The 24,431-nt window shown below is 52.3% G+C and overlaps 6 protein-coding genes across 6 annotated transcripts; 2 read left to right on the top strand and 4 right to left on the bottom strand.

Moving 5' to 3' along the window:
• Window positions 1-1,608: 1,608 nt before the first annotated feature.
• LRP88_12295 (uncharacterized protein) lies at window positions 1,609-3,042 on the bottom strand (the record flags this gene model as incomplete). The annotated part of the gene is made up of 2 exons (XM_083248689.1): window positions 1,609-2,774; window positions 2,829-3,042. The coding sequence occupies 2 exons, from the start codon at window positions 3,040-3,042 to the stop codon at window positions 1,609-1,611; spliced, it is 1,380 nt and encodes a 459-aa protein (XP_083096119.1).
• Window positions 3,043-11,627: 8,585 nt separating this feature from the next.
• Window positions 11,628-16,179, top strand: LRP88_12294 (uncharacterized protein; the record flags this gene model as incomplete). Its single annotated transcript, XM_083248688.1, has 5 exons — window positions 11,628-11,807; window positions 11,877-12,113; window positions 12,297-12,396; window positions 12,451-15,059; window positions 15,829-16,179. 5 exons carry the CDS (start codon window positions 11,628-11,630, stop codon window positions 16,177-16,179), a joined length of 3,477 nt encoding a protein of 1,158 aa, XP_083096118.1.
• Window positions 16,180-17,433: 1,254 nt separating this feature from the next.
• LRP88_12293 (uncharacterized protein) lies at window positions 17,434-17,874 on the top strand (the record flags this gene model as incomplete). Its single annotated transcript, XM_083248687.1, has 1 exon — window positions 17,434-17,874. The coding sequence occupies one exon, from the start codon at window positions 17,434-17,436 to the stop codon at window positions 17,872-17,874; it is 441 nt and encodes a 146-aa protein (XP_083096117.1).
• Window positions 17,875-18,321: 447 nt separating this feature from the next.
• On the bottom strand, window positions 18,322-18,759 carry LRP88_12292 (uncharacterized protein; the record flags this gene model as incomplete). Its single annotated transcript, XM_083248686.1, has 1 exon — window positions 18,322-18,759. The coding sequence occupies one exon, from the start codon at window positions 18,757-18,759 to the stop codon at window positions 18,322-18,324; it is 438 nt and encodes a 145-aa protein (XP_083096116.1).
• A 1,626-nt stretch (window positions 18,760-20,385) lies between these two features.
• On the bottom strand, window positions 20,386-21,197 carry LRP88_12291 (uncharacterized protein; the record flags this gene model as incomplete). Its single annotated transcript, XM_083248685.1, has 3 exons — window positions 20,386-20,849; window positions 20,897-21,071; window positions 21,126-21,197. The coding sequence occupies 3 exons, from the start codon at window positions 21,195-21,197 to the stop codon at window positions 20,386-20,388; spliced, it is 711 nt and encodes a 236-aa protein (XP_083096115.1).
• Window positions 21,198-22,799: 1,602 nt separating this feature from the next.
• LRP88_12290 (uncharacterized protein) lies at window positions 22,800-23,239 on the bottom strand (the record flags this gene model as incomplete). Its single annotated transcript, XM_083248684.1, has 3 exons — window positions 22,800-22,849; window positions 22,900-23,083; window positions 23,156-23,239. 3 exons carry the CDS (start codon window positions 23,237-23,239, stop codon window positions 22,800-22,802), a joined length of 318 nt encoding a protein of 105 aa, XP_083096114.1.
• Between the last annotated feature and the right edge of the window lie 1,192 nt (window positions 23,240-24,431).

Raw genomic sequence — 24,431 nt, 5'->3', positions numbered from 1 at the left:
GTCATCATGACCATCCATGGTGTGATGCATCAGGCAACTCAATCACGTCTCCCACAAAAAAAATTAACAACCCCAGAGTTCAAGGCCATCAAAGAAGCATACTTCCAAACATGCCTACCTGCAGATGAAGCCAACCTTTCCAGTTGAGGCTTCGTCCGCTGGGACGGGACGCGCGACACCACCCACTCTGTTCCGTCAAACTCTCTCTTCTTGTCGACACCCACTTGCCGATCTCTAACAGTTCTGCACCGTCGGGCCGGTCAAACCGCTCATATTCTCACGCTCTGTCGGATATCCGTCACCTTGGACCCCGTCAAAGAGCCGCAGATATTAACAAGGGTCATCACGAGGGGAATGACCTCTTCTTCTAGAATGCATCATGAGCTTTTCTCCCCAACCTCCAGCCTTGTTGGGGATAGTCTCGAGCTGCCATCGATTGTGCCTAAAAAGGGCTCGTCCACGGTCGGTTCGCCCCCTCAAAAAAAAGCTCCGGTCCACTCTACCGGGATCCAGACCATTCCTCAGTGCGATACGGTGCCCTCTCAGCCAACAGTGGGAACGGGCTTGCGTAATCGAGGAGTGTCTCGAGTGAAGCAAGTACAAGCTTTCTTCGTCTAGGATAGCGGACACAGTGACAGACGGAAAGATCCTCAGACGAAGGAGAAAGCTGATCTGCCAGATCTACAATTTCTGTCGCGTTTCACCCTGAGCAGAGCCACGCCCAATCGCCCACCCACCGGAAAAGCTTGGCCAGGCGCCAAGTCACCTACTGTACGGCAGCTTCCCCAGAGTTCAATGGTGGCCCTAAATAAGTCGCCCTGGCGCGCGCCAGAGGAGACGAGACGTGCGTCGGTTGTTGGTCGATCCATATTCCTGTCCCAGACACCTGCACTGCCTCGCCGAGATCTACCGTCCACATTACGATCCGCGGGCTCCGTGAAACGTCTTGCGTGCGCATTCTTGAGACGTTGCGTGGCACGGACGGATATAGGGTATTCCTGCTCCCGGCGATCCGAGAGTTGATGATCATGGGAGGTGATCTGACATGGCTTCAATGGCATTCACGGTTTGAATATCGGCGTGAAGACAGATGGTAGTTGAGTAGTTCTGGCCCTGCTCTATCCCAGTAGTCCGGATCTCTTTTTCCCTGTCCCAGGTCACTAGTAACGATACGCTAAAATAGTATTGTTGAATGTTGACCGAGGGTAGCGTCGGTATGTCAAACGGTAGAACAAGTTGGAGGTTGGTTCCCGAACATCGGCCTTGAGCATCAGGCGAGTCTCACCCTGTAGCCGGGACGACTCGGCCAGGGCAAGCAAGACATGACGGTATTTGATCCATCCGGTGCCTCGTTAGTTTTGTATCCCGGGATACTATTGCCAAGTAATTATCCCACGGAACGGGGCGCTTAACAATGGGGTTGCTGCGTCAGCGTGTTCATATCCGTATCCCTGCTCCCGTTTACAATACATTCTCTGATACTCCGCGTATTCAGTATTCGCTAGGGCGTACCCCTTCGTTCAATCCCTTCGTCCTTGCGTATAATACACGATAATTGTACTCGTCATCACACAAGGAATTGCTAACCAAGCTGCTTACTCCTCCGCATCAATACGGGCATTTTCCGCAATACCCGCACTCCTTATCGCAGGCTGTATAATCCCAGCCACCATCATCGCTCTCGTATCCGTTACTTCCAGAAAGTTCAGCGAGAAATTCCTCCATCCTCATTGGTTCCTCCAGGTCGAACTTCGAGTCCCTCTTCTCCGCCTCAGAAGATTTGTCTTCCTCCTTGCTCAGCCAGGCCTCCCATTCCTTTCTGACAGAGGCAGACAGAACGTCGCCCGCGCCCGGTAGCTGGTTGCGAATCTCGAGAGGACCGTCGGTTGACCACACGAGCTCAATCTTGCCGCCGGATGCACGCGCACGATCGATGATGAGGTGGAGTAGAGCCACGAGTCGCTTGAGCGATGGCTGGTTGAGCTCTTCCCACTTGTCAATGTCATCTCTGACATTCTTGATCTCAATGTTTTCGTTCTGAAAGAGACCTTTCTCGTGGTACGCAAGGATAAACTGCGTGACCTGAGAAATCCACAAGCGTGGGAGCTGATCGCCAAGAGTGTCCCTGGACCTAGCCACGACTGATCGAGTCTTGAGGTCAAAGATGGTATCTTGAGGCACAGTCTCGCCTCCGTCAGAGACCTTGAGATCGCAAGTCAAAGTTGGCAGAGGCTTGGTAAGGGCTAGGCCGTTGACCTCAGCGAGGGCGTCTGCCACTGTAAATGGACGGCTCTGTCGTCGCTGTAGTTTAGATTCCTTGATGAAGCCATCACCTTCGAACCGGACCATCATGTCAAAACCGCCAAAACGATACGCCATGATTCTCTGGTGGGATGTAGATCGCCTGACGGCAGGATCCCAAGTGGTGTATGCCTCTGGAAAGGTATGGCCATAACCTCTGACCCCCGGAATCAGCTCTTTGGGAGAGTTTTCTCGTCGTATCAGATGTACAGTGTCTCCGACGAGCTCGACAAGAATGCGGAATGGACGGTCCAGGTCAGCGCCTCTGGCGAAACGCAAGAGGTTGCCGATTGTGCTACCACAAGCGACAACGTTGACGAGCATGGGATGGGGATTCATCTTCATCACCGAGATGATGGCTGGCTCCAAAGGGTGCTTCGGGTATGAAGCAGCGTTCATGTCACGGTAATATTCACCCGTGTCCCATGGAAGTCTTTTGGAGAATCTGGGAGGCATCCATCTGGGAGGTTGGCCTGGAAGAGTCAGAGGTGCTTGAGAGTAGACGACGTTTACGTGAGCAGACGTACCTGGGACAATGATCTCTGGCGATGAAGCGCTGACCCAGTTGTAGGACGCAATGAGCTTTGCGTTTGAGATCTCTGCACGGTCGGACTCGTATTGAGTGACATCCAGGTCGTCTCTGGTGATGTTCTCAATGAGATCGCCGAGAGGAGGTGGTGGTGAAGGCGTGGCCGCCGGCGGTTGTTGAGGCCGCCCACGGGTACGCTGCCAAGGGTTCATGGTCAAGATAACAGAAGAAGGTTGGTAGAGAGCCGTAACAAGGAATTATGATAGATGTGTTTATGATATGCTCGGTCTGTCTGGCAAAATAATGATCAAAGGCAGAAGAAAGCACGCCTTTATCTACATTCACCCGCACCACGTCACACAAGGAGGCCGACCAAAACTAGGCATCCTCCGCCGTTGCTTCCACCGGTTTTGCATTAAATACACTTTGATACACCATCTCTTTGCTGTTGTTCGCAACTGCGTCAAACCAACACGTCGGTGGATCTTTGTATGTGGGAGGCCGACCGTTGGCATCACAGCCAGCGAATGAGCTACCTCCGTTGGCCGGGAGGAGGGCCGGCCGCCTGCATTATATCGGCCGGCCCCAGGTGGGCCTCCCGGGCGGTGCTTGCTTGTACGTCAAGGCAGATTGATGCCTCAAGGCTCTGGTGAATGAGCAGTTGCAGTACAAAGAGAGGATGCATTCACATTTTCTTGGTTCTTTGCTTCTTGTTCTTTGTGATCGTTCTCACGACATACTTCTTCCTATCCTACTTATCTCTGTCTTTTCTCTTCCATCAAAGCTACCGTGTAACCAACCATCTTGGCATCACACATCATGGTGCTGTACACTCAGACAGGACCGGGCTCTCGTACCGCCAAGTTGATCAAGTCCTTCTGGGCCATCACCAAAGGCGAGCAACAAATCGCCAACAGCCACTCTGCCAAGCTGTACCTCCAAGGATGCAAAGTCTTTTGCGAGCAAAAGACAGCCGTCAAGTGTGTTGAGGTTCTCATCTCCAACCCGCCTGGTGTTGCCGCTCTCGAGAGAGCTGTGCGTGCCGACTTGAGGCCCGACTTCATCACATCAACTACCCTGCCCTTCATCCATGCTCTTTCGGACCCTGGCGTTGCATCACTCAATGATGGTCGCTTCCTTCGACAACTTCTATCGGCTGTTCTTGAACCAGCTACATTCTGGTCTGCTTTGCTGTCCGTCTATTACAGTGGCAGACTTGACGATGCTGGGTTGGAAGCATTCGCGTGGCTCTGCCTTCAGATCGTATCCGACCAGGGCGGGAGTCTCGATGACCATCAGATCGCTGTCCGAAACCTGATGGAGGGCGAATCTCTCCTCAAATCACAATCGCCCGAGGCCCGAAAGATCGCCTACCGCATCGAAAAAGTCCTGAGCGCCTTTGCTCTTCCCAACGTCGCATCCAACGGCGTCAGTCCCGGAGGACGCCACGACAATGATCACGCAGACTTTCGCAAGATCTCCATCTATCCCACCTCAGATGAGCTTCTATCAACCGATGAATCCTACCTTCAACGTCTTGCCGATGTCTTTGACACACCCAAGGACACCAGAGGCCCAGCCTACCGCGACTGGCTCTTTCGCCTACTTCGGGAGGATATGCTCTCTGAGATACGCGAAGATCTACAGACCGCCACGGGCCAGAAGAAGAGCAAGCGCAAGCCTGTCGCTTTATCTCAGTTGTACCTGGTCGGCCTCAATGACGTGAACGGAAACAACGCGAGCGCACAAAGGCCCAGAGCCAGTCCTCCCTACACCCTCAACGTCGCATGCAACCAGGGCATCTATTTCCCAAAGAAGCTTCCCAAGGGCGGAAAGAAGGCGTTTTTAGAGGACACAAAGCAGTTCATGAAGCACGACTCGTTTGGCGCTCTCTGCTGTGGCAAGGACATTGTCGCCTTCGGATCACTCGTCAGGGACATTCACAACCTCACCCAGACACCCCCAGTTATTGGGATCAGATTCACCGACGACTCGAGTCTGGGTAAGGCACTCGAGGCACTCCGAGGCCCCAATCAGCATCGTTTGAGGTTTCTTCTTGTTGATACGGCTACCTTTGCCTACGAGCCTATCCTCAAGCGGCTCCAGACCATGATGGAGCTCCCTCTTGAGGGCCAACTGATCGACTCCGAAGAGCCTTCTCAAGATAGTGAAGTAACAGAGAGGCTGGACCAGTTGGTAAGGCAGTTAAAGATGACTTCTGCTTATGGCCAGAAAGCCATGATGCCAGCGAGCATGCGCCTAGAGAAGAACATCATTCTCGAAGGCGCCCAGCTCAACTCCTTCATTAACGGCCTGAGCCAAGAACTTGCCTTGATCCAAGGTCCGCCTGGAACGGGCAAGTCATTCCTTGGTGCCCTCATCTTGGTGGCTATTCTTCGCCTGACAACCCGTCGCATCCTCGTTCTGAGCTACACGAACCACGCTCTCGATCAGTTCATGGAGGATCTCATGGACATGGGAGTCAGTTCCGATCAAATGGTCCGCCTTGGCTCCAAGTCTACCGACGCCACCAAGAGCACCCTTTTGAGAGAGTACGATCAGCAGAAGAGATACTGGCTGACCCTAGAAGAAAAGGCCATCCGCAACCGTCTCCAGGCGGAATCGGCATCTATTTGCAGCGAACTAGAGACCTGCTGCAAGAAGCTATCAGGACATATTGATTCGAGCGATATTATCGAGTATCTGGAGTTTTCTGATGGCTTCACCCCTGCCTGGGCAGCATTCCAAGTCCCTGAAGATGACGGCTTCCAGATAGTCGGCGCAAACAACAAGACTCTTACACCAGGCGCTCTCTACGACTTCTGGCACAAGGGCGCCCCGGTCACCCAGTTCGGTGGGCTCCTAGCATCCCTAGACCCGGAAGCGAGAGTGGTCTGGGGCCTCTCACATGAACAGAGGCAGCAGCTTCATGTTCAGTGGTGGTATACTGTTCGTGCAGAGCTGACAGCAACATTTGTCGAGCTCAGCAAACGCTACCAACAGATTGAGACCGAGATCAAGAGCATCAGGAACGAAAACGCACGAAGGGTCCTCAAGGACAAGCGAATCATTGCCTGTACGACAACTGCTGCTGCGATGCAACAGTCCATTATCGAGACAGCCAACCCTGATGTCATTCTCGTCGAGGAAGCCGGAGAAATCCTCGAAGCCCATGTCATCACGGCTCTGAGCCCTTCTGTCAAGCAGATCATTCTCATTGGTGATCACAAGCAGCTGCGACCCAAGGTCAGCGACTACAAGCTCACCAAGGAAAAGGGCGAAGGTTACGACTTGAACGTGTCTCTCTTTGAGAGATTGGTCTGTCAAGGCCGTCACTTTACGACCCTCCAGGAGCAGCACCGCAGTCATCCAGACATATCGTTCTACCCACGCATGCTGGCCTATCCTGAGCTGAAGGACATGCCATCGACCCACGAGCGCGCCCCTATCCGAGGTTTGAAGAGCAGAGTCACGTTTGTGCACCACCAACACCCCGAGGATTCGATGGCCGATGTGGCTGAGCGCCGTGATCCAACGGCCAAGGCTAGCAAGAGAAACCAGCACGAAGCAGACATGGTTTTGAAGATGGTCAAGTTCTTGGGTCAACAGGGATACAAGACCGAGAACATGGTTGTTCTCACGCCATACCTCGGTCAGCTCTTCCTCTTGAAGGGGATTCTCCGCCAGGAGACTGATCCATATCTCAACGACTTGGACTCGCATGAACTCGTGAGAGCCGGATTGCTCACCCAAGCCAGCGCCAAAGTGAACAAGAGGTCACTTCGCTTATCCACCATCGACAACTACCAAGGAGAAGAGTGCGACATTGTCATCGTGTCCTTAACTCGCAGCAATGCATCTGGTGACATTGGTTTCCTTCAGGCCCGCGAACGCTTAGTGGTGCTCTTGTCAAGAGCTCGCAACGGTTTGGTCATCTTTGGCAATATGGATACCTTTATGAAGAGCAAGAAGGGAGGTGAGATGTGGACAGAGTACTTTGACGCCCTGAAGAAGAATGAGTGCCTGTTTGATGGTGTGCCTGTTTTCTGCGAACGTCATCCGGAGACATCCATGTTGTTGAAGTCCCCAGGAGACTTTGATGCCATGTGTCCTGATGGAGGATGTGCAGAGCCTTGGTAAGTTTGAATCTCACACATATGAGCTTGCCTAACAGTGCACAGTGGTGTCAAGCTGAGCTGCGGCAAGCACACCTGCAGCAGACGGTGCCATCACTTGCAGGATCACTCACAAATTATGTGCAAAGAACGAGTCGAGCGAACATGTCCCAGAGGTCACAAGTCCAAAGTCCCCTGTGGAGATACCTCTGGTGGCTGCAAACCCTGCGCCAAAGAAGATGAAGATAACCGTCGAAGAATCCTTCGCAACTTGGAGCTCGAGAGGAAGCGCCAGGAGCTGCAAGACAAATACCGCCGTGATCTACGGGACATGGACGATGAGATCGATCACCTTCGTCGTACCAGGAAGTATGAGACAGAAAAGGCGCAGCAAGCAGAAGCTCTGAAGCAGAAGCAGGAGGAGCTGAGGGTGCTTCGAGAGACTGAAGCCAACTTGGATAAGATCAAGAAGGCCCAACAAACCAACTCGGCACAGCCAACGACTCCAGTTCCTCCACCTCAGTTTAACACCATTTCTAGCGCTTCTAGCGAATGGGAAAACATGAAGAAGGCTGAAGGCGCCAGCAATGCTGCCCTGGACAAGCTCATGGGCATGATTGGGCTTGAGGCCGTCAAGGACCGCATGCTCTCTATGAAGTCTAAGGTGGACACAAAACTGCGCCAAGGCTTCTCTTTGAGCGGAGAGAGATTCAGCTGTTCACTCCTTGGGAACCCAGGAACCGGTAAGTTTATTCCTCTTACACACAATGAACTTGACTAACTTACCAAGGCAAAACAACCGTTGCCCGCATCTATGGCGAGTTCCTCACCTCTGTTGGAGCCATCGCTGGGAACTCGTTCGAAGAAGTGACAGGCTCGAAGCTGGCCAACATGGGCGTATCCGGCTGCGAGCAACTTCTCGAAAAGATCATGAACAATGGTGGAGGCGTCATGTTCATCGATGAGGCCTACCAGCTCACCTCCGGCAACAGTCCTGGTGGTAAGGCCGTCTTAGACTATCTGCTGGCGGAAGTCGAGAACCAGAGAGGCAAGGTTATCTTTGTTTTGGCGGGATACAGCAAGGACATGGAATCCTTCTTTGCCCACAACCCAGGCATCCCAAGTCGATTTCCCATTGAGATGAAGTTTGAAGACTACACAGACGAGGAACTGCTGAGCATCCTCCAACTCCAGACCCATCGAAAGTTCAATGGGAGGATGAAGGTAGAAGAGGGTTCAGACGGACGCTTCTTCCGCATCGCTTGTCGAAGGATTGGACATGGTCGTGGGAAGAATGGCTTTGGAAACGCCCGCGCCGTCGAGAACTGTCTTCAACTCATTACCGACAGACAAGCAGCAAGAATCCGGAGGGAACGAATAGCTAAGCGTACTCTAGACGATCTGCTATTCACCAGAGAAGACATTATCGGACCAGAGCCATGTGAAGCGTTGACCAAGAGCAAGGCATACCGAGAACTCAACTGCTTGATCGGACTCCAGGAAGTCAAGGATGCGCTCAAGATGCTGATGGACACGCTCAAGACAAACTACCAGCGCGAGTTAGATGAGCAGCCCCTGGTTGAGTTCTCTCTCAACAAGGTCTTTCTCGGATCCCCCGGAACAGGCAAGACAACTGTCGCCAAGTTGTACGCCAAGATCCTCGCAGACCTTGGACTTCTGTCAAATGGCGAGGTTGTAGTCAAGAACCCAGCTGACTTTGTGGGAGCCCACCTTGGACACTCCGAGGTCCAGACAAAGGCCATCCTTGCCTCGACGGTTGGGAAAGTCCTCGTCATCGACGAAGCATACGGTCTCTACGGAGGAGGAGGCAAAAATGGTTCCGGCGGTGACATCTACAAGACCGCCGTTGTGGATACCATCGTAGCCGAGATTCAAAGTGTACCCGGTGAGGACAGGTCTGTACTCCTCCTTGGCTACAAGGATCAAATGGAGGAGATGTTTCAGAACGTCAACCCGGGCTTGAGCCGACGCTTCCCCCTCTCGTCTGCATTTGTCTTTGAGGACTTTGACGACACTGCCCTTGCCAAGATCCTCGACATGAAGCTAGGCAAGACAGGTTTCTCGGCGACTGACAAAGCAAAGGAGGTAGCTCTTGACGTCCTCCGCCGCGAAAGAAACCGTCCCAACTTTGGGAACGCTGGTGCCATTGACATTCTCCTCAACGAAGCTCAGGCAAGCCACCAGAAGCGTGTCTCTAAGTCTAAGGGCAAGGTCAAGAGACACGGTAAACTGGAAGCGATCGACTTTGATGCGGACTTTGACAGAGCTGAAAGAGAGGACACTGACGTCAAGAAACTGTTCGAGGGCGACGTCGGACGGGACAGGCTCATCTCGGTGCTGCAAAGCTATCAGACCCGTGTGCGTCACGCCAAGGCGTTGGATATCGACCCCGATATTCCCTACAACTTCTTGTTCCGCGGGCCGCCAGGGACAGGCAAGACGACAGCGGCACGCAAGATGGGCAAAGTTTACTACGATATGGGTTTCTTGGCCAGCACAGAAGTCATCGAATGCTCTGCCACCGATCTCATCGGCGAGTATGTTGGACAGACCGGGCCAAAGGTGCAGCAACTTCTCGACAAGGCACTGGGACGGATTCTTTTCATCGACGAGGCGTATCGTCTGGCATCTGGGCATAACTCCTTTGCCAAGGAAGCCGTGGATGAGTTAGTCGACTGTGTCACAAAGACAAAATACCACGGCAAGCTCATCATCATCTTGGCTGGCTACGTCGAAGACATCAACACTCTCCTCAACATCAACCCCGGAATGACGAGCCGGTTCCCGGAGAGCATTGATTTTGATCCTCTTGGCCCGGAGGCTTGCATCAAGCTAATGACGAGTCAACTGCAAGGGTGGAAAGCCGAGCTCAAGGCCAAGAGGCCCATGGACATTTCATGCTTGGAGAAACCACATTGGCGGTTCATCAAAAAGCTGGAGAGCAAGTTTCGAATGCTCTCCTCGCAAGAGGGCTGGGCGAACGCTAGGGACGTCAAGGAGTTGGCCAAGAAGACCTTCCGCAAAGTTGATCTTTCCTCTGCGACTTTGAAAATCACCGAGTCTCTCATTCATGCCGCCCTTGACGAAATGTTGGCTGAGCGTGCTGGAAGGATGGCCAATGCAAAGAAGCCTTCGGTTCCACAGTTTGCGAATACACGACAGGACGGGCCAAGAGTCGCGCCCATTACTCAGACCAGCAGCTCAACAAAAGTCCAGGAGCAGCAGAGTGACGATGAATCAGACGAAGAATCTGATCTCGGCCCGGCGGATGGAGAGACTATCCCAGACCCCGGTGTAAGTGATGCAGTCTGGGAACAGCTTCAAAGAGACAAGGAGAAGGAAGTTCAACAGGAGAAAGAGCTCCAACGACTCAAGACAGCGCAGAAGAACGCCAGTGACGCGGACAGAGAGAGACTCGTGCGGGAGATCCTTGCCGAAGAAGACAGACGCAAGCAGGTGGAGGCACAAAAGGCAAAGCTCAAGATGATGGGAATCTGCCCAGCCGGATATCGCTGGATCAAGCAGGGTGGTGGATACCGGTGTGCTGGGGGGTCGCATTGGATGCCCAATGAGGATATGGACAAGCTTGCATGAAGCAATCTCTAGTTGTAAGACATAGCATGGTTAATTGAGGGGTTCCGAGACATCCGTCCTTTGTTTCAGACCAGCCAGCCTTAAAAGGCTGCGCCGCAATCTGCAAGACTTGTGATATAGGATTGTCAGTGAAAGGGTCTGTTTCACTCCAGCCAGCCCTAAAAGGCATGCGCATCCATCTACGAGTCTGATGGTATTCAACGATGTCGAATGGTTCATCAAGAGTTGGCCGAGACATCTGTCCCTTGTCTCAGTCCAACCAGCCGTAGAAGATATGCGTCTCGATCTCCAAATCTAACGATATAGCGTAGTCAATCTAGGGGTGGCCCGTCCCTTGTCTTTCCTAGTAGATATGGCGGCCGCGTGATCTGGATCAGTCAAGCAAGGGACAACATTATCCGTATCCGGCCTAATGAGCAGCGGAAGTTGCCGTTGCCAACAGTCAACCTTTGTGAGAATGTCAGTGGATCTCTAGTGTTTCGTGTCACTGTGTTGGTTTGTTGAGACGCCACAATTCTGTTGAAAGCAAAGTTCGTCCCATACCATCGGGGTCGGCCAGTCCCTTCAGGGAGCAGCATTACTTACATATGTATGCATTTGGAGATCAAACTATTGATGCCAAGGCTTGGCTGTCTGCAATCAATCATTTCTCCCTCAATCTACCCATTACCAACATAGTCTTCCACCGTAGCTGTATGCGAACTATGACATGTCTTGTTGAGCAGGTGGTATGTGTGTCTCTCATCGCAATCTGATTATGTCTTGGTTGAGTAATCTGGGCGGAAAAGCCCCCTGAACTCCATGCCAACTTGAAGTGTACGTAGAAAATACTTGGCATTTGGGGGGCACCTTCATCGAACACCCAGGTTCCAAATACCTCTCTACGCATAGGTCACTCAACGCCAGGGCAGCTCAAAGACGAAACACTTCAACTATGAGATATGCTTATAAATAGGGAACCTACGGCCCCAGGCAAACAATTCACTTCCCGCATCGCTTTCACGCTTTCCCCGTCATACATTAGCGAGAGAAAACTACCTTGCTTCACTTCAACGCTCCTCAACAGTATGACGCAGGCCGATCCGACTCCGTTGCACGAATTACACCACAATTGGGACGAGCTCATCCTGAGGCAGAGAGACCCATATGTCCCGGGCACATTCTACGTCAAAGGGGGGACAAAGAGTTCGGACCCGGACGACCCCCTGAGCCCGACAGTCCGATCTTGTGTTTGGTTCAAGTCAGAAGTCAGTTTTCATTAGTTTACACAATCCATGGGGGAATATGTGGAGAGGGCTGACCGAGGGTGACACTAGGCTTTGAGCAAGCTCGATATCCAACACCTCACGAGTCTACAACTCATCACTCATTCCAGAAATGAAAATGTTGCAAACGACGACCAGGCTGGAAGTGGAACTTGGTTTGAGGTTGCAATTCGTGAAAGGGGTTCCAATGGCGACGACAACCGCCCTCAGAAGCTTCCCAACGGCCAAATGTTGTCGTGGCTCAGCCATAGCAATTGGTTCAAAACCGCGAACACCTCAAACGAATGGGTAGGCCGCTCTCTCTGTTTTCAAAATGAGTATACTTGCTAAAGCGATGATTGCCTTTAGTGTCGAGGTCGAATGTTCACGAAAGGTGACGAGATATTTAAGTATCTCAAGGTAAGCCCATGGCCCATTCGAGTAGTCCTCTTTTCAGCGGTAAACAGGGTGTTGGCTAACCTGGTATTTTAGGCCGGGGATGTCATCTCCGTTCGGATGTCTGCTGGTCCCAACCACAGAAATCATGCCGGCTTGGGATACCTGGTTTTTGGGTTCGGGCATGGACCTGAGAGTGAGCATCGCCAACATGCATTGTAATCGGTTCCTCACTAAGTTTCCTTTACAGCATACAAGACACCCAAGCTCCGGGACTCATTGGATAACGCACCTCTCATCTCGGTGTATGCCCAGGAGCGGCAAGAATGCCTCACGATCCCAGTGGACGGCCCTTCATCGGAGATCAAAGCAAACATTGTGAGTGGCGGAGTTGATCTCATGGTTCAACTATTGACACCACAAGACAATGATTGGAAGGTACAGCGTCATACTCTGGGGCCAGCCGTCCAAGCTGCTGCGAATTCTCCAAACTTTGACTCGGTCGTCGAGCTGGCCGAGGCCAAACACGGTTCTTCGCCCCAAATCGTCAAGCAGTCTACCATCAAGAAACCCAAGCAGACGCCTAGCATCAACGACGCAGGCAACGATGTGCCTCCAGCAAAGGTCATCGTCTTAGATGGCTCTGAAGTTAACAAGGGCGATGGAGGGGATGTTGTTCTGGATCCTCGCGCCGAAGCCCTGATCTATCAAATGCATGCGCCTCTCTGGTCTGGGACGCTTTGGGATACAGTCCTTGCAAACGCCAACCAACAAACCCTTGCAAACAGACTGAAACGTCTTGGAGAGGTCAGACATGAGATCCTTTTGGGCAGACTGAAAGGCCCTGCACACACCGGACAGAGAACCCTTACAAACGACGAACGGAATGCCCTTGCAAGGGCCGGAGTGGAAGTCATTACAGACGACGAACAGCAAGCCCTTGCAGAGGCCGAGCAGCAAGTCCGTGCAGACGCCGAACAGCAAGCCCTCGAAGGCCTCAGACGGCAAGTCCTTGTAAGGGCCGAAGAGCGTGCCCCTACAAACGATGAAAAGCAAGCACTCGCAGACACCAAACGGAAAAGCGTTGAAGAGTCTGGATTGAAAGACCTTACAGCCGCCAAACTGAAAGCCCTTGTAACTGCCACACTGAGAGATCTCGCAAAGAACAAACCGGAAGCCCTTGAGGATGTTGAACTGGAACGCTTTGGAAAGCTCAAACAGAAAGCTCTTGAAGAGGCTAAGCAGGAAATCCGTACGAAGGCCGAACGGGAAGCTGTTGAAGAACTCAAACAAAGAGCCTTTAAAGAGGCTCAAAGGGGCCTCCTTACGGATGTCAACGTGAAAACCGACACAAAGGCTAAACTGGAGGCCGTTACAGAGGCCGAAATTGAAGCCCTTGTAGGCGCCGCACGGCAAGGCCTCTCGACCATCGTCGTGATTGACGCTGACGACCTTCGCGCCGATGGAATTCGCATTTCTCGTGGCATATCGTGGGAGAAGACAATGGAGGATTTCCATGCACAAATCGGCAGAATCAACGACAAGATAAAGGGGGCTCAGAAGGAGGGTGATAAAGATCGAGTAGTCGGCATTATGAAAAGGGGGGTGCATTTGCTCGTGCGCTGTGGCTATGAAGGTGTCCTCCACCTGCGACCAAGCCTTGACCGCAAACCACGCTCATTCGTCTTCCACATGGTGCCGAACCTGGCTGAGGGTGACCTTCTGCGGCCCTATCGTGGACAGATGTCAGGCATCCACCTGGCGTTCGTCGCCGGGCTGGCTGCATCTCTCGCCAGACATCCCAAAACACGCTCTGGGAAAATGGGCCGTACACAGCTAGGAACGGCTATCGAGTTAGCCATCGTCTGGTCCCATCGTTTCGCATCCACAGGCTTCTGCAAGGATGGCGACGGTTTCAACTATCCCGAAGCCAAGGACGTCAACAACTACCAAACTTCCAAGACCAAGGTCATATATGGCGACCAAGACAAGATGGGCGAACAGTACAGGATCGGATATGTGCGGAACGATCAACAGCCGGGCAATCAAGAGGCGACCAAAAAAGAGAAGGGTTGGTCTCTTTTCAGTCTCCTTGAACAGAAGCGACATCCTGTCGCTGCTGAGGTTGTCAAGCTGGGGACAACCCGCCTCGAAGCCAGCATTCCAACTGCCAAGTTCGGGTTTGTGCAGACGGCAGATCGAACAGAAATTGAGGGTTACCGATCCACTGCCGCTGTGATCCATGAGTACCTGAACAACAAGGTGAAGAAACCGCTATCTATTGCCGTTTTTGGGCAGCCAGGTGCTGGAAAATCTTTTGGCGTGAAGGAAGTCATCAAGGCGTTGCTCAACCACGACAAGGATTGGGAGCCGATTGAAGCCAATCTTTCCCAGTTTTTGCAGTACTCAGACTTGGTTCGCGTCTTTGACAAGGTCAGGGACACGGCACTGAAGGGTGAGACTCCAGTTGTGCTCTTCGACGAATTTGATTCCGGCTTCGATGGGAAAGATCTGGGCTGGCTGAAGTACTTCCTGGCACCTATGCAGGATGGCGAGTTCCTGGATTCCGGCTTCGTGCGGCCGCTAGGACGTGCCATCTTTATCTTCATCGGCGGGACCTCGAGCACGTTCAGGGAGTTCAAATATGGCACAGAGGAGATGGCCGTCAAGATTGAAGCCGCTGAGAAGGAAGCCCGCGACAAGGTAGCCGCCGAGAAGGCAACCATCAGTGGCAGAGAAGCTGAGAAGGAAGCTGTCAGGACGGCAACCGACGCGAGGAAAGCCGCCGAGAAGAACGTCCGCGAGCTGGCCGCCCGGATGCTGACCAACGACGACAAGAAGGCAAAGAAGCCCGACTTTGTAAGCAGATTGAGCGCACACATCAACGTCAAGGGACCGAATAAAAGCGACGAGGACGATGTAATGTTTGTCATGCGACGAGCAATGCTGCTTCAAGTGAAAACACTGGTTTGTCAATCATGAGCCCTTGAGCCGTCGGCGAAATGTCATGATGCCGAAAGTAGCAATGGGATAATAATGATATGAACTGCCCGACACTCAGCGCAAGTTGAGATTGTTTGATAATTAATCGCCGGGCTTGGGACAACTTTTCTATATAGGCAAATTGATGAGTCTATGGTGCCATGTGCATGAAAGTAATAAATAGGGAAGCATGAGCCACCAACTTGTAATTGCAATTCATTCAAGTCAAAAGCAGGCCCAGCATGGCCATTGAAAACATTCCATACCCTCGAACCTCCGTCATCGACAATATCGCAGCAGAGGATGCCCCCTTCTACACTCCGGCTCGGCAACCACCATCAGGTACCGCAACGGGCGTTAAATATGGCACAGAGATGCCAAGCTTTTTACACCTCTTACCGTCCGGGATGCAACTTTTCAAAGCCGGATCTTCCTGGCCCCCTTGTGTCAGTACTCTGCCAAGGACGGCTACGCCACAGACTGGCATCTTGCCCATTCGGGTGGCATCATCCAGCGAGGTCCGGGCTTAGCTTTTATGGAGTCAACTGCGGCCAGAGAAGGCCGCATCACACCTCAGGACATTGGTCTTTGAGAAGACGGATAGATTGAACCTCTTTAGAGAATCATCAACTTCACCCACAGCCAGAGCCAGAAGCTTGGCATACAGCTAAGCCACGACGGAAGAAAGTCGAGCACCGTGGTACCGTTCCTCCACAAGAACGCAATAGCTACACTAGAAGTTGGAGGATGGCCTGATCAGGTGCATGCCCTTTCTACTCTCCACTGCAGCGACAGGTACCCCCAGCCCAAGGAATTGACTCTGGACCAAATCGTGGCCTTCCAAGCCGCCTTTTTCGACACGACAAAGAGAGCTGTCAAGGCCGGTTTCGACGTTGTTGAAATCCACGCTGCTCACGGGTATCTCATTCATCAGTTCCTCAGTCCAATCAGCAACCAGCGCAAGGACAATATGGCGGCAGCTGAGAGAACAGGGTGAGAATGATCCTTGAGATTACGGACCTAGTTCGTACCGCAATCCTGGAGGATATGCCGCCATTCGTCAGAACCAGCGGCATAGACTGGTTTGACAACATGAAGGACGAGTTTTCGAAAAGCTGAACCGTTGCTGACTCTTGCAAGTTAGCACCCATCCTAGCTGAGCGAGGCGTTGACTTCCTCGACGTCAGCTCCGGTGGCGTGCATCCCAAACAGTCCACAAGCATCAAGTCTGGGCCTGGCTATCAGATGCCATTCGCTCTGGAATTCCTCAAGACCGCCAAGTGTCAGATGATAGTATCAGCCGTCGGAGTAATCAGCACGGCGACCTGAGTCCTGCAACAGGGCGTCGACGCGGTGACATGTGGCCGGTGGTCCCAAAAGAACCCGGGACTTGTGTACGCCTTATGCTGACAAGCTGGGAGTACAGGTCAAAATGGCCGACAGATTGACTGAGAATTTGGAGGACGAAGAAAGAAATAAGTGAGATGTCATACCTGGGAGATGAGTACATGTAGAGAGACGGAGCCCGGGACGCATACCCACTAGAGAAATACAACCTCATCCAGGTACTATTGTCCCCAATGACACCTCATGACCAAACAAATATTCAATCTCGAGCCACGGGCGATCGGCCGACCGCCACATTCCGCCCTCAGCTCAGGCATATCGTGGGTAACAGTGTCTCACAAGCTTTTAGCGCTAGGCTGAATTGCGACGCCATCGTCCGTTCAACGTGGCCGCCCGTCAAACTGCCGGCCGCAAGATGGAGTAGGTTTTAACGAAGCAGGCCAATGAATAAGTCTCCGTCCCACTGCGGCTTGCCGGCATCAAATCACGTCCGCGCCTCTCCTGAGACCCCCGGGTCTAAAATTGGACAATGCCGCAGTGACGACATGGGGGATCGACGCCGGGGTAATCACGCCGAGGCCAGTTGACAGCTGAGGATTGTTTTTCACGAGGAATGAACGAATCGTGCGTCATTACCGTGCCGTGATGAGAGGTGTATCATATAGTTATACGAGGTGGCTGACTCCTTCATTTGCTCTCAAAGCTTCACGGACACCTGACCGCAGATCCGACCTCATCTTACGCTGTATGCATGTTTCAGGGAAATGGAGCGTGATTTGAATTAATTATAAGCTTACATTGGCTTCCGTCCAGACTGTTTCTCGTCCTGCAAGTTATATAAAGTGCCACTCCCCATTCCATCTAATCCTCCAAGCTATCCATATCCACACATCACTAAATCACAATGCTCTTCACCAACCTCATCGCCGTCGCCCTCCTCGGCCTCTCAACCGCCCAGCAGAGCCCTAACGGCCGGGGCTGCGGCTTCAAGATTGCCCCCTGCCCAGCAGACACAAAGTGCGTGCCCAACGACTATAGCTGCACCGACCTCCACCGCTGCCCAGGCACCTGTTACTTCAAGAACCAGTACCAGACGTGCGGCGGCTTCCGTATGGAGCCTCCTCCCCCATGCAAGAAGGGCACGCACTGCATCGACGACCCTCGCATTCCTGGCTCGTGTGGCATGGCCTGCGACGCCCCCGGCATCTGCGCTCCCATTAAGGCGCCCTCTTGTGGTGGATTCATTGGCAAGAAGTGCCCCAAGGGGCTTTGGTGCTATGACGACCCTACGGATGACTGTGATCCCGAGAATGGAGGTGCTGACTGCATTGGTATCTGTCTGTAATGCTGTGCGTTTTGGTCGAGGATATCAGGGTCACTATACTGCTTCAGTCGTGTGTTGATGGTCTGGACTTTGGATGCTGTATTTACCAGTAGCAAAAAGTGATTTGAAGAACATATTTTCACATACTGTTTCAAGGTTGCCACAGATGCACACACACGATCACGGTACTGACTGCCGTAGACACCACGTGCTGTGGATAAATACTAGGGACATGTTATATAGGAAGCTAGAAACAAAAGATTGCGTGGATAGAAGCTGGAGAATCACCGTTTACCCCATAAGGACTGTGATACAGGATCCTTAACTCGCAACGCATCTGGCGTGTTGGTGTTTATCAAACCATGCATAAGCTCTAACGCCATGCTCTCTTGTTCCTCTGTTGAGCAATTCACTTCCCTTCCGGCTGGGATTCCCACTCATGAATAGGTCTTGTGCTCTCAAGTAGTCTCAAGCACGTTTGGCGGGAGGTTCATCTGCGGTGGTGGACTCGGGTTGCTTCCTCTCCTTGCCCTCTTGAAGGTTCTGCTTTGCCGTCTTGAAGGCGTTGGTTTTCTTGACCAGACCCCCAGTGGTCTTTAATACTCCTTTGGTGTCGGTTGTCAGCTGAAATGCAATTGCAGGACCGGGTTCAGTGGGGAGGGGCGTTGGGAGTGAGGTGGCGGTTAGGGACGGTTTTGGGCTCGCTTGTGCCCGTTCGATCTGGGCCTTGATGACATCGTCCTCTCTGGTCTTGCTTGCAGCATCGGCTTGGTCTCGTTTCTTGAGTGCATCAGCTCGGCGAACGGCCTCCGGAGAGCGATCGATCCAGACAACATAGAGTCCATCGTCCTTTTCCTCGACGCGGCAAAGGCCTTCTCGGCTGAGATGCTTGATAAATTCCGTCAAAGAGCTCCAACGAGTAGAGTTGAAGTGAACATGGTGCTTATCCGCGATATATGTCTGGTAGAACCGGTTAGAATGGACACTCTTCTCTTAGTGACTAGTCCGGAGGAGCCCAAGAAAGGACATTTGGAATTGCTGAGAGAAGTCGTTGATAGTTTCTTGCACATTGCCAATGTTGTCGATACGACGAGTATGAGACTCAGAAATAGTGTTTTTTTTTTTTTGAAGGACTTAGCATCCCGACATTGCTTCTGGCAGGGCGTGAAGATCCTGGCTCGTGAGACATGGTCGGCTTTGGGGCTCAGATACCCAATGAGGATGTGAGCCGGTGATCTTTAGAGGTGGTAGATCTGGCGGTTTTGTTTAGAGGAGGATGAGTGAGTGTTGATTGAGCATTGATTGAGTGTTGTCGATGTTTTCACCAGAAGAAACGATGGTGGTGGCGGCGCAGCGGTGCGCAGTGTGTTTCTGCCTGAATTACGTGGAAGGCTTCAGGGAGATGTGATGCTTGAGTTGGCTTGGAAATGGGTGAATCTTCCACCGAGTGTTGACATATTTGGTTTAACATGATATCAACGTCGTTGGATATGTCTGATTTGCTATGTTTTCTAGCTATCTAGGAAAAACTATGCTCTATTAGGAGGTGGTGTTTTGTTCCCTATGGACTCCCTCGATAAATTCAAGGACTACCCGGCAGTAGGGAAAGGTAGAGCACCCTCTTTGTAGGAATCACTCATGAGGATAAACTCTTTGATTTCATAAGTATCAGATTTCACCACGGCAGGAGAAATAGGCGTTTGTAAAATCAGGTAGATGTTTGCTACGACAGCAGCTCTCTGATGTTTGCTTTGGCGCAAACGAATTTCGCCCTCGACCGTCTTCAGTAGCGAACCGCGTTGAATATTGAAGTTGTCTGGCTAAATACCACGTATTGTAGCGTATTGAGTTGAATTGTTGAAATATCTGGTGTCATAGTATCCTACTGTGGGACGGGAAACCCTCTATCCAGCGAATTTCAAGGTTGCATTCTATCATTCGAGTGTCCGTTTCTGCATTAATTTGCCGGTAAGGCTGCATCTCATTCATAGAAGCGAGTCACTCGGGATGATAGAATGGTTAATCCAGCATGTCTAATTGGGCGTGTACCAGATGAAACAAAGTCTCACGCACACACCATCTAATATCACCGCATGAAATCCTCCATCAGCACGACCGAGAATCCGCCGCCGTGCCGTTTCAAAACAACAAAACAGTGTTTCAAAACAAAAGGATCAAACGTCTCACTCAAAGATGTTTATGCTCTACCATGTTTGCACCTTCAGCCCAGCATGTATGGGTCGATATCGATCCCTTGGCCAATATGGAATGACATTAGCGACATGCCTATTACGGACAGACCCTGGCTTATACGGATTTCCTTGCCGGGAGCCGATCATCGGATGCTGACAAGGGTCGTTTGTCTCACTTGTTCATCAATATTGCACAGAAACGGTTTCAATCGATATTTGACAGCCAGGTTTATCCATGTATTTTTACACATCGCCCATTAAGATGCAGCTCTATAGACAGAAAACAGATGATTTACACTGCGATTGAAACCAGCATGAACTCGTCTCATCATTCACCCCCTTAGAAAAGTCCAAAGGCGGCAGCGACAACGCCGACGGCGACGAGCAGACCAGAGGCAGAGACAGAGTTGGCGCCGTTGGGCTCGGTCGTGGGCGTAGAAGTAGCAGCGTCGGCAGAGGCATCGGTGGTAGCGTCAGCAGCGGTTGATTCGGCAGCGCTTGATCCAGCAGCAGTGGACTCCTCTGCAGTAGACTCCTCAGCAGAGGTCTCAGTCTCTTCGGCCTCCTTAGCCGAGCTCTCCGTCTTAGAGGCGGCAGCAGTTGTGGCTCCAGTGGAAGCGACGGTGGTGCTGGCAGCCTCGGTGGTCTCAGCAGCAGACTCTTCGGCGGTGGTCTCGGCAGCGTCGTTGGTGGTGGGCTTAGAGTCGTCCTCCCCGGTCACGGTGGGTCGCGCATCGGTGATGGTTCCCTCGCTGGTGATGGGGGGCTTGGTGAGCTTGTCGGTCTCGATGGGGTAGCCGAGCTCTGTTGCTTATTAGAGATGCCGTGGGAAGAAACACTCAAAAACTTACCGTCGCAGAGGTTCAGGCCAAAGCTAATGGCGCCCTCAGAGTCCTCACACTTTTCCTTGCCGCACTCGACAAAGTACCACTGCAGAGAAGGCATCTTGCAGAAGCACAGGTACATGGTGGACTCCTTGCAGCCCATGGGAGGGTGCGCGTAAATGACATCTTGGAAGCAGTCAATCTATCGCGTGTCGGTCAGTAGTCGATCGATTGTGGACATTTTGAGGCGGCGTACAGCGCACTTGGGCATGGCGGCGGTGGCCACCGATGCGAGGGAGAGCAGCTGAGCGAAGGTAGACGTCTTCATGGTGTCGGTTGTGTCGTTGACGGATAGGGACAGCAAGTTGTTCGACAGGCGCAAGCTGGAGGATATAAACCGTGTAAAGACCAAACCCAAACAAAAAAGAGGCGCTCTTCCATCCTTATACCTGGTCTCGAACCTCGTGCCTGACCCCAAGCTTGTCCCAAAGAATGATGCTCCTCCATGCTCCCATCCCACGCAAACCCCTGCAAGCATCCCCTGCCTGTTCCCCCTGTAGCCTGACCATTTTGCCCTTCTCCACTCCGTGGTTTGGTGGCGTGCGTGATAAATTGTACACGCCTTTCTTGATCGGGCTTGCCTGGCAGCGCCGTCGGTCGCCAGGCACCGTAGTTTGGCTGGGCGGTAATTTTAGAGTTATCTGATCATCTGATAATCAGTGTTTGCTGGACGTCTTCATCAAAGGACCACGGCTGGATGACAGCTGGGTAGAAGGACTAAGGGTGATGATCATCAACGGTTAACGGATAATCTAGAACAAGATCTTGACTTACCTATTCATACCAGAGAGGAGGGTCCCTAGCCGTGATTCCATCCCAATGTTGTCCCCCATCCACAAGCTCGGCCGAGGCTCCGAATCACCTCCATCACGAACTAGGATCTGTCATTGGGCTGTCAAAAAGCCCATCATGTGGAATCCCCATTAAACCCGCAGCCGAACGCCGACCCGACCGCTTATCTCGCCACGCCCATTTCAGCAGCTCATCTCTGTACCTGAGCTAACGATGCTCAATTGCTGCAACTCAGATCCTGGTGCAAGCCTCGAGAGGTTCAGCGTTGGTTTTGCAAGCTATTGACGGGTAGTCAGCCAAGGTCGAGCACCCGGCGCAAGATGGGTATCTTCAATTTCGGTAATGACGCGGTGAACTGCTGTGAGGCCATTCCGAGATTCCAGCTCGACCCAGTTTTGCTTGACACTGGAATCACCATCGCTTGGTTCATTCTCCACACAACAGTGCCTCACCTCTCTCTATATGGTCATTACCACAGACTACATCCTCATACTCTCCATCCTACTCAATTTCCAGCAATAGCTAAGCTTCATCCTTCCATCTCAATCTCCCATCACCTGCCCTCAAATCCAACCTCGCCAAGATGACCTCGACGCCTCGCTAGAATCTTTACGGATAGCCAGGCCGAGCGAGGCCCCGCAACCAACCCATGTCCCAAGCTGAACAAAGGCCCTTGAACTCGTATAATCAGCTCTAGACCAAAAGCGCTCGGAGCAGCAGATCTCGCCTAGACACTCTCTTCTCAGGCCACCCGGGGATCCGCTTAAGGAGGCAGTTGCCAGTCACATTCCATTCCGCTACACCAAAATCGCTACCAACCGTCAACTTGTGGGGGTCGATCGCGGAGCTGGGATAATTCTTATTTATCCGTCTCCGTTTCTACCACCTCCCATGTTCTTTGCTTTAAAAGGCAATGGTTCATGCACTCAGGAGCTGCCACATCTTGGAATAAATCTCATAATCATAACTACATGCTCAATCGTGTTTCAGAGTATACAACATTGCCCTCACAACTACAAGTATACCCCAGTCGTTTCCGTCAAGCTCATCAACAGCTTATATCAAAGGGCAAGACCATTTAAGCAGAAGGGCAGGTATCGGGGAGCCAGTTGACGGGAGCGTTGTACTCTGCAAGTTGTCAGCTTCACATTTCACTACCAGGTCTCGGGAATGCGTACGGTTGCAAATGTCCTTGCCAGTGGCAATAGCATCCAGCTTGCTCTGGGGGGTAAGGCAGCTGGAGCAGGCACAGTCACGGTAGGCCAGAGTCAGGGCCTTGATCTTGCACATGCAGAGGAACATGTTGGCCTCAGTGCAGGTCTTGGCGGCCTCATGGTTCATGACAGCAGTGAAGCAAGTGATCTGTCGGCAGAGTCAGTAAGATGTGCTCGAACCAACAACACACGGATCGTGTTGGCTCGGGGTCTTTCTTACGGCACAGAGGGGAGTGGCGGCATTGGCAGAGCCAATGGAGGCCAGGGTAACGGCGACGGTGGAGAGGAAAGCGGAAACCTTCATGTTGGCGGTTGATGCTCAAGAGACTTGAAAGATGAGTTGAGGCTATTGAAGAAGATGCTGAGGATGATGAGAATTCTTGCCAGAGAGAGGAACCATGAGGCTTTATATACACGCCCGCGATGCCTCTTGCTCAACCTCGCTCATCCTTCTCCCAGAACAGCAAAGCTCATCGGACGCTCTCGCAAATCCCTCGTTCCCCACGCCAAGCACATAGCCGGCGCTTAACCAGGCCTCGAGCCCAGACGCAGAAGGCAAAAAGGCTTCATGGCACGGTTATCTTATCAGATCATCTGATAATCTAGCCATGGGCTACTCTGATCGCAACCTTGCTCGACACCCTGGCAAGCGCCCGGATTCCGCCTATGGATCCACTGGCTTTCTCAAGCCATGTACGTAAAGTTCAGCTTTCAGGGTAGACCTTTTGGGAATGGCCAAGCTTGCTGGACCGGGCCGTCGGAGGGAAAACTCCTAAGCACAAGCCCCGTGGCTGGCCATTGTTTCTCGTGAGGGCTCAGTCCTGGGGTAGTTGAGAGGGCTTCGTATTCTATTGAAAGTGAATAGTCACAACACTCTTCGAGAGACAAAACACGGGGCCAAATAAGTTTCATGGAAAAGCCCACAAGGCAGTTACCGAGAACTCCGAGACCGGGAATGACCCTTGCTGGATTCAAGCTCCTCGGCATCTTCCTCAGAGCTGTATCCTCCATCACGCGAGTTTCCTTTTCTGGATGAGAGGCCAAGGGCGATGTTGCATCCAGGCACAACCAGACTAGTGCATACAAGGGGTAGTTGCGGTTCCTCGGCCAAGGCACCCAGAGTTGCTTTGACCGCCCAGGTTCAGTGTTGAGGGTCTGCCAAGGCAATCAAATCTGATTCTTTGCTCAATCAGTATCAACTCTCGAAATTATTCCACTGCTCCAGAACACGAGAATGACTCTGCCCATCCAACTCTCACTCTCTGTCCATCATAACTCCCAAAAGGTCCATCCCACGGCAACAGTCGATGCCCCACGGAGTCAGCACCCGAATAGTCAACTCGATGTATGCAGCTGCAAGACTCCCTGCTAGCTCCGGGCCTCTACCAGGAGCATAATGCATACCGCATCTCACGTGGCGAGTTTATCGCCACACAGGGAACAGGCTGCGGCTCTAGTAAAATTCACGCTTGCTGAGTGAGCTTCAAGCAACAGCA

Source organism: Fusarium phalaenopsidis (genome assembly GCF_050370095.1).
Source record: "Fusarium phalaenopsidis strain FUZ10S chromosome Unknown contig_32316, whole genome shotgun sequence".
Classification (NCBI taxonomy): Eukaryota; Fungi; Ascomycota; class Sordariomycetes; order Hypocreales; family Nectriaceae; genus Fusarium; species Fusarium phalaenopsidis.
Note: the sequence above shows the minus strand (reverse complement) of the source record. Positions and strands in the feature narration are given on the sequence as shown.